Here is a 13045-nt window from a genome sequence, read left to right as displayed (position 1 = left end):
TTTTTCCTCCAACAGGTTCCAGAGGAATCACCTCAAACCAGATGTTGGACTTTATTTCACTGTCATTTATCGCGGTAGAAGCCATTTGTTTGTTAAATACTTAATGAAACATATTTACTGTGTTTGATGTTTGTTGTAAATGACGTAAACTCACAGACTAACGAGGTAAATAGTCCAATTTTGTCGTTTATTGAATATTCAGAAACTACAGCGGCTGTAAAGGTCAAAGGTAAACAACCTGAACAGGTGATCAGCTCTAAACCACTTTCACCTTTTTACTCTGTGAGTGCCGCTCCGCTGGAGTGTGGGAGAGAGTGGATTTCTGACCCCAAAATAATTTCTAACTTGCCCTCACGCCCACAAATATCGCCAGATTGGCCTAAAGGTCGGTCAGGACGTAGATACGCATGCCTGCTCCGGTTAAATGTTTTCAAAATGTCCCTAGTGTTTACGGTTTTCTCTCCAGGTGCTTTCGACCGATGTGGYGCGACAGGATAAACTCACGCTCAGACCTATCTTTTTCCATATATTTCTGAAAAATGTCAGACCTGAGCGCACATCATCTATCTCTCATCGCTGTTAATACTGTGAGCCAGGTAGAGACATGAAACACGGGAATATCGGAGAAGACAAATAGCCCTGTCATACGCTTCGAACGGTTTTCAAATACATGGCACGGTTCCAGAATGGGAAGGAGTTGTTCGAAGGGCTGTTTTGGTTAGAAAACTGGCTGGTTTGAAGAGGAATTTCCCACATTTTGGCTGCCACAGCTGCAGGGGATTCATTAATTACCATAGCAACAGAACACAGAGCCTGGATAATTACCATAGCAACAGAACACAGAGCCTGGATAATTACCATAGCAACMGAACACAGAGCCTGGATAATTATCATAGCAACMGAACACAGAGCCTGGATAATTAYCATAGCAACCGAACACAGAGCCTGGATAATTACCATAGCAACCGAACACAGAGCTGCTCAGGACTGCAACACGCCATAACTGTAGTTCTATCTATGGGCAACATGTCAGAACTACAACATGGCGGAAATGTCAGCTAAACTGAAGTTACTCTCACCCTGTAGGCCAGAGACGGCTGGAGTTGGCAGGGGATTAATTACACAGAGCAGAGCAGAGCAGAGCAGCCATGTCTGTAGTTCTACCTGTGGCCAACTCTCACTTAAACACAGGGCTGAGGATCATGTTGGAACTACAACATGGCGGAACTGTAGTTTACTATAGAGGAGGACTAAACTGGTATTTACAACTACTTGTGTTTTCAGCATTATACAACTGATTTAACACTTTAACTATTACACATGGGATTAGTTTGGCAAATTCCAAAATAAAAGCCTCAGGTATGACTTCTCCTCTCTCACCAGCCTGTTGCATCCATGCAATGAGACTAAAGAGGAAGAAGACTCAACACGACGTGCAGCAAACGTCGGGACCTGATGAGCTTCTTTATCCCGGCTGAAAACAATCTGAGTCTTCTTCACTTTGCTTTGAAATAAAAGCGACTCGTTCCCAGAAAGGATCAGCAGAGAGAAAGTGACCTGGACTCAGTGCTGTAATCTCATAAAGAGTCACATGATGTCATTTCAGATCATGTCTGGATGCTGAAATAATTGAATCAAACTGGGACTGAGAGCCGCCGTGAGGCTCAGTGGATCCACACGGACCTGCAGGAACCTAAATATAAATATCCTCAGATGGATATGGACAGCAATAAGCTGGTGGGAAGCTCAGGCCTATTTAAACCTGTTGTTTTGTTGCATTTGAGACGTGTCCTGAAGGTCAAAGGTCACAGATTCAGGTCGAAGCAGAGTTTGGTTTGAAGTGTTTAATAAAGCGTGTTTGGAGAAAGTTTTCACCGACGACGTTTTCTACTCACATTCTCATTTCTCTTTCACCACAGATCCATAAAAACCAGTCAGCCTTGGAAGCTTAAATTTTAGATAAAATTACAAAAACCTTTTTATTTTCTACATTTTTATATGTTTAACAGGAATATTTTATTGAAACAGTTTCTCAGCTGCTGGATCAGGATGCGGCTCAGGATGAGGTCATGTTTGTCCTCCTAACGTAGGAGGAGCAAAAACATGACACATGAATGCTTTGTGTCGTATTTTTAATTTTCCATTTTTAGATTTTCTGTATGTATTTTTTAAAGCTTCACATCAGTGAAATTGCACTCTGACCTTTTGTCTCAAACCTCTGGAAGAGCCTGACGTATTGAGGACCGTGTGAAATCATCCCGGAGCGTCACGAATCAGTAATGTTAGCCAAACTGTGTCATTTTTATTTAAAAGCAAGACGTTTCATTTCTTCAAAGGTTTTTGATTCTTTCTGGTTTTTTAGAGATTCTGTGATTTGGTCAGGAGTCAGAAAGGGTCAAAGTTCAGAAACTGGATCCAGAATAAATGGAAATATGGTCAAATCTTAAAATACTCACAAGCTACACAAGTACTGTCTGTGTACTTTTGGACCATTTCTAGAAAACCCCCAAACATTTCTCAACAAAAAGCAGTTTGTGTCCAAAGTGTGGCCTACCTGAAATCTACCTGAGAGCCCAGACAGACGTGAAAGGGTTAATTCACCCCTTCGCAAAATAAGAACGAGTGAATTTGGAGACTGAATGTTTTTAACGATTAAAAGGCAAAATGCCCTCCAGCAGGCGGCCTGGCAAGGGTTAGGGGTCAAGGGTCAAGGGTTGTTCTGCCCCAGGCTGGAAGTTGAAAATGTCTTAATTAGTTTTAAAAAGTTCTACAGTATTAATTTCTCTGTATTTTATTTTGAAGGAGAATTTTGAGATAGCAGTGCATTGTGGGTAGCAGAGGCAGCTGCAGTTTGTAAAACCTGCTCAGAGAGAGAGAGACTGTTGATGTCTGAACTTCATCTTTTCTTACGCCTCAGAAAACGGCGGCTGTAAGTTCAGTCTGTGGCCCGTTTGGTGTTGGATGTTTGTTACTTTATTTTGAGATGGTTTTCCAAATGCGTTTATTCTAGAAAAGCCATATCCTGATGGCTTTTATTTACATAGCAACCGTTGCTACGTGACTGTTTCTTAACTGCAGCTCAGGTTAATTCTGACACTGGAAGTTTATTCTGTGTATTTAGAGCTGATGCATATTTTATTTTTCTGTTTCTTTCATTGAGCTTTTCACACCACGGCTCAAAGTTGTGTCAAGAAAACGTAATAAAGGAGCAAAAGACGCTCAGCTTCCTGGCTCATGAAGTTGAGTTTGGTTAACATACACAGAGTATCTAAAACGAAGTGATAACAGTACAAGGGTCAAAGGTCAAGGGTTAGCTGATGAAATCAGGCAAAGGGTTTTTATTCCTCTGGGCTAAGATAGATGGACAGGTGGACAGTGGACTGGTGGACAGATAGACAGGTGGACGGGTGGACAGTGGACAAATAGACAGGTGGACAGTGGACTGGTGGACAGATAGACAGGTGGACGGGTGGACAGTGGACTGGTGGACAGACAGGTGGACGGGTGGACATCGCTCCGTCCGACTTCTGGAGAAAACTTTGATTTCTTCAGCCACATCTTGGTTTTACTCATCGACTCTTTCTTGCTTCATAGTCCCTTTCATCTCCATGGCAACCATTCCGAAACGCCTGGAGGACCTAGCCTCGCCTTCAAAGCGCAGCTCCGCCCCCACTCAGCTCCTTCAGACTAGCCAGCAGCAATTAGCAAACAGCTGCTGAGATCATTGTAGGAGCTGCTGCTCAGAGCTGCGCCGGTAAAAACGTTAAAGGGTTAATAGAGGAGCCATGTTGGGACGATTTCCTGGAGGCGGAGCTTCAGAGGGAGCAGGAGCTTCTTAAAGACACGGAGGCCCAATTAGTTAAAGCAGGAAGTCACATTTCTTTAAAGTCATATTTGGTATATTCAGCATTTTTACAACTGAAAGTAACATAGTTACAAAATGGCACTAAGTGCCTGGAAAATCCACGATGCCGCACTTTTAATGATCTAAAGACAGTTTTATGGCAAACAATCAACATATTAAACTATTGATTAATGAATGTGAGGTGGTTCTGCTTGCTGTGTTTTTCAGACTTCATCATTAGTCATGAGATTTTGGTCATTTTACTTCTTTAATATGAGAATAATTATTTTTAAATGTGGAACTGCTTCACAACATTTGTCTGTTTTGAAGCAGTTCTGAGACTGACTTCCTGTTTCCTGTTGCTGCTGGTCAGCTGACCTAGCTGTGTCTCACAAAGATTCGCTTCCTGTTTGGTCTAAATAAAAAAAAAATCCCAGAAGAAAAGCTGATTATGCGTCGGGTTAATTTATCTCAGCTCATGGATGGGACAGGTTAATGGCGGTGTAATAAATGAAGGTGACCTTTGACCCCCAGCGGCTCTCCAGGCCCTGAAGAGGAAAAAGCGCTATGAGAAGCAGCTGGCCCAGATTGACGGGACGTTGTCCACCATCGAGTTCCAGCGGGAGGCGCTAGAGAACGCCAACACCAACACGGAGGTGCTGAAGAACATGGGCTTCGCTGCCAAAGCCATGAAGGCCGCACACGAGAACATGTAAGCTCTCTGTTCCGTTTCCTGTCGCTTCGAGCTTACTTCCTGTTGGTTTGCATATAAACGCAATCTTTGTTACCGCCGTCCGCCAGGGACATCGACAAGGTGGACGACCTGATGGCGGACATCACGGAGCAGCAGGAGCTGGCGCAGGAGATCTCTGATGTCATCTCCAGACCGGTGGGCTTCGGGGAGGATTACGACGAGGTGAGAGCCGATCGGAACCAGAGATCTTGATGTTCGCTCTTTGATTATTATTCTTCTTCAGACGCCACCACAAAACAAAGCGTTGCGGCGGCCATCTTTACTGCTTCAACAGAGGGATACTAGGCGGCGGCCATCTTTACTGCCTAACGGAGCGCTGCGGCGGCCATCTTTACTGCTTAAGGGAGTGATGCGGTGGCCATCTTTATTGCTTAAATGTAAACGGAGCGGTGCGGCGGCCATCTTTACTGCTTAAGGGAGCGATGCGGTGGCCATCTTTATTGCTTAAACGGAGCGCTGCGGCGGCCATCTTTACTGCTTAAGGGAGTGATGCGGTGGCCATCTTTACTGCTTAAATGTAAACGGAGCGCTGCAGCGGCCATCTTTACTGCCTAACGAAGCGCTGCGGCGGCCATCTTTACTGCTTAAATGTAAACGGAGCGCTGCAGCGGCCATCTTTACTGCTTAAATGTAAACGGACCGCTGCAGCGGCCATTTTTACTGCTTAAACGGAGCGGTGCAGTGGCCATCTTTACTGCCTAACGGAGCGCTGTGGCGGCCATCTTTACTGCTTAAATGTAAACGGAGCGCTGCAGCGGCCATCTTTACTGCTTAAACGGAGCGCTGCAGTGGCCATCTTTACTGCTTAAACGGAGCACTGCGGCGGCCATCTTTACTGCTTAAATGTAAACGGAGCGCTGCAGCGGCCATCTTTACTGCCTAACGAAGCGCTGCGGCGGCCATCTTTACTGCCTAAGAGAGCGCTGCGACGGCCATCTTTACTGCTTAAACGGAGTGTTGCGGCGGCCATCTTTACTGCCTAACGGAGCGGTGCGGCGGCCATCTTTACTGCCTAACGGAGCGGTGCGGCAGCCATCTTTACTGCTTAAATGTAAACGGAGTGTTGCGGCGGCCATCTTTACTGCCTAACGGAGCGGTGCGGCGGCCATCTTTACTGCCAGATTATGACCTAATCCCCGCCTCTGTGTCCAGGATGAGCTGATGGCGGAGCTGGAGGAGCTGGAGCAGGAAGAGCTGGATAAAAACCTGCTGGAGATCGAGGGAACAGAAGACGTGTCTCTGCCCAGCGTCCCGTCCACATCGCTTCCCTCTCAGCCAGGTGAGACTTCCTGTTCAGACTTGCCTGCTTTTGTGCCGGACGCTCAGCCTCACCTTTGACCTCTTCTCTGTTTCTGCTCCAGCCAAGAAGAAGGTGGAGGAAGACGAGGACGACATGGCCGACCTGGAGGCCTGGGCAGCCAACTGAGCGGGGTTTCCCTAGCAGAGCAGCAGGGGCTGTCGGCTGCTGATGCTGCTCTGCGTCCCAGCTTCTCTTCCTGCTGAGCGACCTCTGACCTCTGTTCCCTCTGAGTGAAACAAAAAGTCCTCCAGGAGCCTGAGGCTACCCTGTGTTTGTGGAAATGGTGTGTGTGTGTGTGTGTGTGTGTGTGTGTGTGTGTGCGCGCGCGCGCGTAGCAGCAGGACCAGGCTTGTTTTGCAGCAATGTGAAGCAACAACTCGTGTACAGAGAGTGGCGCGGCGGTGGCGGCCATCTTGCTGCTCTCCATGTTCCTGCCAGTCTGCTGCACTGCAGAGGTGATGAACCCGTTTCTGCTGAATGTCTTAGGAACGTCGGATCGGTACTGAACCGTGATCCACAGATTCCTGAGGGAGCGTTTGCTCCTGTTGCACAGCTGGAGTTTAAGTTTTCATGAAACCTTCGCTGCCACACCTTCAAGTCTTATTTTCATAAAGCAATTTGGAAGAAAACATGAAACATTTTGCTTCGTTTCAAAAGTTTAAATAATCTAAAATTTCTCACACATCTCTGAAACAGATATGTTGCATCAACCAGCTGCTTAAATTTTCTCTGAATGTGAATTTAGCTGCAGGAAGAACACGCCGCCGCGTTCTGCTCTGAGCTGCTGCTCTTCTCGCCGAGTTAATCTCCTCAGTTTGCTGAACGGTTTGGGATTAAATGAGACTGAGGTGAACTCCTGAAGGGAGGTTTTGTGTTCCAGCTGTAAATTGATAAGTTGATGTTTGATCTGTTTCTGATTGGCCTGCTGCTCTGCTGAATGAAACGTGCCTGACACCTCCTGCGCCTTGTGGTTTGCGGTTTCCTAACGACTGGCTTTATGTGTAACTCTGCTCCAGCACTCACTGATGGACCCGATGGGTTCTGGTTCTGACTCGGTCTTCCTGCTGAAATTAACACGGAAACGAGCTCCTGCTCACTGCCGGGCTGCGGCCTCTCGTCCTGCTCGTCAGACCTAAACTTTGATAAAAGCGTTGCAGCCCTCCAAGCCGCTCTTTGTATTTATCAGTAAAAAGCTCCAACATATGCTGGGATTACTTTACCTCAGATGTCGTCATGCTCTTCCTGACTGCACTGTTCTGGACTTTATGCGGCGCAAGCTGTTGCTACAGCACAGGTAACCTGAATAAAGTTTGGATTCAATGACTTGTAAGAATTGCTGATTCTCCAAATAAAAGAATTAGATTTTTATGCTTTTTATCAATCAGCCATTGCTGGACCTTTTTTTCCAGTTTTTTAAATGTGCCTTTTTTATTAAATGGTTTTGCCTCTTTGTAAGTCTTGGTGGATGGAGGAAGTGGTTCCTAAATTCAGTTCCGGGTCAAAGATATTTAAAAAGTTCATCCATAGATAAACAGAACTGGTCCAAGAGCTGATCCCTGAGGAACACCTCCACCAACAGCTTCCTTGTTTTCAAGCTCAAACTCGTTTGGACAGTTTCTGTCATTCACTTTGATTTTCAAACATTTGCAGAAAGAATCATTTACTGCTATAAAACATGTTTCCTTTAAATAGTTTAAGGTTTTGGTTGTTTTCTGAACTCGCTCACAGACCCAGAGGAACCTCAGCTGGCAGTTCTTCATCTGCTCCTAAATTAGCTGTAGCATAATGTTACAGCTCAATGTCAAAGGTCACACTCAGACCGTCCATCTTACCAACAGCATTTCTTTCATCTTTTCTAACTAAAGCTACAGAAAATGTTGTGACTTGCATGCAAAGTTATAATTTAAACATCTGGTTGCATAATTTATGATGGTGTGAGAAGTAAAGATGGTGGGTCAGCTTTGACCCCCTTCCAGGTATAAGTTACATTAGAAATTTGGCTGATCCAGATGATTGTGTTATTGCCAGACATTTGGACGCTTGGCGCACATACACACGAAACAATTGGATGTTTTACAAACATAAAAATGAAGTTGGGAACCAGTCTTAAATTAATTCCATTTCTGCAGCAGCAAAACACAAAAACATGAACAGAAAATGTAAAAATAGTTTGCTTCTGCTCCCCGGACCAATCTGGATGTATAAAAACTGAAGACACCAGTGAGATATTAACTGCAGGTAATATATTCACTGCTTCATTGGAGGTTTTTTAAACTTTCTCAGCTACCCCTTCAGATATGCAGGCCATTGGGGAGCAGCAGAGGCTCTACTCCAACATCTTTATGGATGAGTTCCTAAATGTCGCTCACTTATATTTAGGAGCTCTCGTATGCAAAGACTATGTTTCTACCTGTAACAATTTTTCTGCATTAACAGTCCAAAGAAATTTGGACTGTTGATGTCCAAAGAAACCCTAACTCCTAGGAGTTGATTTCTTGTTGAATTATTATACAAAACCGAGGAGATTTGCATAAAGCGTTGAATCACTGGTTATAAATAGACATGTTCTCGGTTTTAAACGTTAAATATGCTCCTAGAAGAACTGAAGAATGCGCTACTGTTTTGTTTTTTTTGTTTTGTAACCTTTGTGTCGAGGCTTACGGAATAACAGCTAAAAACACCGACAGAGTCCGGTCCAGACTCGCTCTAACTACATTTTCCACAGTCAGTGAACGCCCCACGTCAAAATTCACGTACTGATTGGCTGTCCGGCTGTGGGGTGGGAGCTGCTCCAGCCAATCGGAAACCAGAGCATCCCCGCGTCGGAGCCACCCAGCTGCGGAGAGCAGTCTGAACGAAGCCCGGCCGATAAAAACCGAGCCGTCATGTTTCCGTCCCTCCCTCTCCGCCTCAGTCCGCCGGCAAGGCTGCAGCTTCAGTCAGACTCCTCGGAACCGAACTACACCGAACAGCCATGTCTGAGAAACTGCCCTACAAAGTCGGTAGGTGGCTGCGCTCCGTCTAGTCGGTATTTACCGAAGCAGCTTTGTTGGCGAGTCGTTAAGGTTGAATGTTTCTAACTGCTTTACCGGGTTCAGAAACTTTAACAGAACCCAATATTCTACTTTATGTTCGCATATTACATACGAATCCGGTTTTAGCCTTAAGGTTTATGTTTTCCAGACCGAGTTCACTTGTTGGCAAGTCTTACAGATTAATGTGTAGTTGTAGTTTAAGCATCTCCGGGTGTTTCACGTTCTAATTTAATCTTCGGTAGTTCTGTAGTTTATGGTTGGTCCGGGTCTCATGTTTACATTTCACAGGCTTGTAGTTCAGTCTTGAGAATGAATCGACATGTAATCGCGCCCAGCATGGGCTTCTCTTGTACCTGAAACGGCTCACCAAACGCTTCTGGGTAATGTAGTTAATCAGCGCAGCCCGTGGCTCGGCGCTCCACTGCTCGCGCAGTGTTTGTAAACTCCATCTCCCGTGATGCCTCGCGCTTCACCGCCAGTTTGCTCCGTGAGTGACAAGAACAGGCAGAGATTGTGCGTCGCTGCACCGACTGAGAGCCGCTACATAGCCGTAACAACACGTGGTCTCCAGACGCGCTTCGTGGCCGTCTTTGTATAGTTTATGATTTTCAATAGTTTTAATGTGTTTTTCAGGTTCTATTGTACATGTAATCTTAATGGCTTCAGATTTGTGAAAAATCAAAAGTAATTAAAAAGCAAATTAAAACCTGTTGGCGCCAGTTAAGCAACAACAAAACGAGACAATTTTTTATTTGAAATTGACGCTGTTGGGTCGTCATGTGACTGGAAGCAAATAAAATATGATTGATATGATCAGTGGGGTCAAAGTCTAAACAAACGCTGTCAAAGGCCTGCAGAAATCAAACTTAACCTTCTTAATTCATGCGTTTTGCGTAATGGAGTATTTCACTGGTTCCTGTGACGCCAGGTTTGTAAATGTTGCCTTTCTGCTGCCCATTGGTCAGGTTTGGTCAAACTCTTCTGGGATGTAATGGTGAAAGCGTCTCCGTTCAGCGCTGAACGTGAATTAAATAAAGTCTGGATGCTTTTCTTGGCTGATTTATGCTCCGTGTGTCAATGCAAATTATGATTCATCCATCAGGATTTCCATTCTGCTTCAGGTCAGAGCAGAATGGATTTTAATTAACGCCAAGAAGCTGCAACCAGAGAATGAAGGGAGTTTTGACTGAACGGGATACTTCGGTCAGGACCAACCAAATCTGACCAAGTTTGATCAAATGTTCCTCAGTTTGCTTGCGTAGAAACATTTTATAGAATAATTGGGCGTCTTGATCAGTTGGGGTGAATGTGACTGAATTGAAGAGGTTTTTCTGGTGAAGTTTTCCAGTGTGATTTATTCCTCCTAGCTGAGCTGAAAGTTTGATGTTTGAGAATAAATAACCGAGTGAAAAGCCTCTGAATACTGAGCCAGATGTTGTTGATGTTTCCTAACCGTTGTCCTCCCTGGCGGCGCCGGTCGGGTCCAGCTGACATCAGCCTGGCGGAGTGGGGCCGGAAGGCCATCGCCATCGCAGAGAACGAGATGCCGGGCCTGATGAAGATGAGGGATCTGTACGGCCAGTCCAAGCCGCTGAAGGGCGCACGCATCGCCGGCTGCCTGCACATGACGCTGCAGACCGCCGTGCTCATTGAGACCCTGACGGCCCTCGGAGCTGAGGTGACCTTTGACCCTGTGGTGCCGGCTGAGTTAATGTTGAACTATTGAAGGAGCTTTGTTGTGCAGCTGTTTGCTCTCAGGCTCTGCAGCATATCGATCTAATGTTGACTCGGTTCTGCTCCTCAAGGCTGCTGTGCGGTTATCACATCTGGGTCTGACCGATCCGGACTGGTCCCGTCCTACCCAAACCAGCAGGACGGGACCAGAAAACTGCCTGTGTCCGAGCAGAACTGGACTTCTGGAGAGGAAATGGGTTCTAATCTCGTCCACATTCATTTCCTCAGACCTGCAGCCTTTGTGTTCTGACACCAGGTGGCAGCAGTGAGTGGAAATTTAAACCGGGTCTGTTTTGAAGCAGAATGAACCCAAAAGGACCCACCGGAACCGCAGGATGATTGTAACGGGTCAGAGCCGCTGGCCATGTTGGACCGACCCGGCGCTGAAATCACTCACTGGAAGCTCTGGGTTCAAGTTCATCTGGAGTTACTAATCTAGTCTGAGTATTTTTGTCTAGTTTCTAGAGCAAAAATCTGAGTTCAGCTGGACAGAAATAACCAGAAGTAACAAAGTATAAGAGCTTGTTTGCATTAATGATGCATATTGATGAAATGCTCATGTTATTTCCCTGATAATCTGGGAAACTGAAGTAATTCAGCAGCGGCCCAGTCCTCATTTATTATCAAGGATTTTTTCTCCGGATGTTTTTCTGACTGAACTGAACTCGGATGTTTGGTCGGATTTAGTTTTTTGCAGTGTAGGATCAGGTGATGCACTGTAAAAGATAAACATGCAGCGAACATGATCGATTCGCCAATAAATCTGTTTCTATTGATTATTGACGGAGGTGGACGCCATCTCATCAGAGGTGGTTTGAACTGTGAAAGGTGAACATCTCTGACCTCTGACCCCCTCCACAGGTTCAGTGGTCCAGCTGCAACATCTTCTCCACCCAGGACCACGCCGCCGCTGCCATCGCCAAAACCGGCGTTCCAGGTACCAGACGGCGCCCCCTGTGGCCGCTCGGCGTAGCGCGCAGGCAGGAAGTGACCTCTGATTTCTTTTTGCAGTTTACGCCTGGAAGGGCGAGACGGACGAGGAGTACGTGTGGTGCATCGAGCAGACGCTGTACTTCAGAGACGAGGCGCCGCTCAACATGATCCTGGACGACGGCGGAGACCTCACCAACCTGGTGCACCAGAAGTACCCCAAGCTGCTGCCAGGTGGGCCTCCTGCCCCTTCAGGCTGTGCAGGTTCATTCCTGTAAAGCAGGTTTCCAAGGTGTGGTGCGGGGGCCGTGTGTGGCCCCTGCCTTCAGATGCAGCGGGCAGCAGTTCCTGCTCAGCTGTTTGTAAATTTTCAGTTCCTTTTGAAAATCTTCATTAATCATCAGGTTTTATTCTCTCCGTCTTTCCAGTAACTTTCACTCCTTCGCTGCACATTAACCAGCTTTTAATCCATTTATGAAACTTTTCTAGAGCATTTCCAAAGAAACTGACATAAATGCAGATTTTTGTTGGTCAGAATCTGAAACATTTTGTTCGGTTGTTTTGTCTCCCTTTAGTTTTAATAAGGCGGATCGTTTAGTTTGGATCTAGAATAATTCTCCAACAGTCAGATTGTTTAAGGTATTCTTGGTTTATTGTTCAGCTGTTTGGTTCTTTTGGACGTGTGATGAAGTTTGGACTCCCTGCTCTAAAGGTTCACGTTTCTCAGCAGTTGAGCTTCAGGTTCAGCCAAGTTAATGTTTATTTCTACAACACTGAAAAAACCCAATAGTTGACTGAAGTCAACCATTTAACTTTTATTCTGCACAAAGTGTGAAAAGCAGAGGAACGTGTCGGAGCTCCAGGTTCTCTGGCTGCTGCGTCCGAGTGAAATGCAGAGAAATGAGGTTAAAACTGAAACAGTTTGCTTCATAATTAATTTATTTTTCATAAAATAATCACTACAAAATGTTTGATTTATCCCAAAGGAAAGTGTTTTTGTAGGTCGGACCAAGAAAACGCTGGTTCAGCTCAGCGTCTCTTAGAGTCCAGTTTGATGTTGAGCAGACGGCTGGTTGGCTTTACCGCCCCCTGCTGGTCAGGAGTGCAGCGCAGAACGGGAAGGTTAATAAAAATGATTTTTCTCAGCGTCTTCAAGGAGAAATATTTACGTTTACTTACTTTAACTCTGCTTCGTGTTTTAACTCGTTCTCCATATTGAGCTCGAGTCTTAAGGCCCCAACATACTCGGCCGACTTCAGTCCGCCGGACATGTAGATGTTTCTGACCGCCGCGTACTCGGTGTCGCACAGTAAACTGCCTGGTGGAAACGGTTTTCACACTGAACTGGTTTCCATGCGACACCGGGCTGATGAGGTTGATAATTATAACTTTACTCATGTAACCCTGGTTAATGGTTAACCGTCATGTAACCCGGGTTAATGGTTAAC

General features: G+C 45.7%; 2 protein-coding genes across 2 annotated transcripts in view; both read left to right on the top strand.

The window, feature by feature from the left end:
- The window catches only part of LOC103464227 (charged multivesicular body protein 4b-like), an 8364-nt gene extending 1089 nt beyond the window's left edge, over positions 1–7275 (top strand). Inside the window, exons 2-5 of the mRNA XM_008408192.2 lie at positions 4379–4556; positions 4646–4760; positions 5751–5877; positions 5960–7275. Of these exons, the coding sequence (XP_008406414.1) occupies positions 4379–4556; positions 4646–4760; positions 5751–5877; positions 5960–6024 (485 nt within the window). The 3' untranslated portion in view covers positions 6025–7275. The remainder of the gene's footprint in view (positions 1–4378; positions 4557–4645; positions 4761–5750; positions 5878–5959) is intronic.
- Positions 7276–8779: 1504 nt separating this feature from the next.
- ahcy (adenosylhomocysteinase) overlaps positions 8780–13045 on the top strand; it is a 13468-nt gene continuing 9202 nt past the window's right edge. The window contains exons 1-4 of the mRNA XM_017304628.1: positions 8780–8900; positions 10421–10611; positions 11529–11604; positions 11679–11831. Coding sequence (XP_017160117.1) covers positions 8873–8900; positions 10421–10611; positions 11529–11604; positions 11679–11831 — 448 coding nt within the window. The 5' untranslated portion in view covers positions 8780–8872. The remainder of the gene's footprint in view (positions 8901–10420; positions 10612–11528; positions 11605–11678; positions 11832–13045) is intronic.

The sequence above is a fragment of the Poecilia reticulata genome, linkage group LG5 (assembly GCF_000633615.1).
Source record: "Poecilia reticulata strain Guanapo linkage group LG5, Guppy_female_1.0+MT, whole genome shotgun sequence".
NCBI lineage: Eukaryota > Metazoa > Chordata > Actinopteri > Cyprinodontiformes > Poeciliidae > Poecilia > Poecilia reticulata.
The sequence above is the reverse complement of the archived record's forward strand: the minus strand, read 5'-3'. Positions and strand labels throughout refer to the sequence as shown.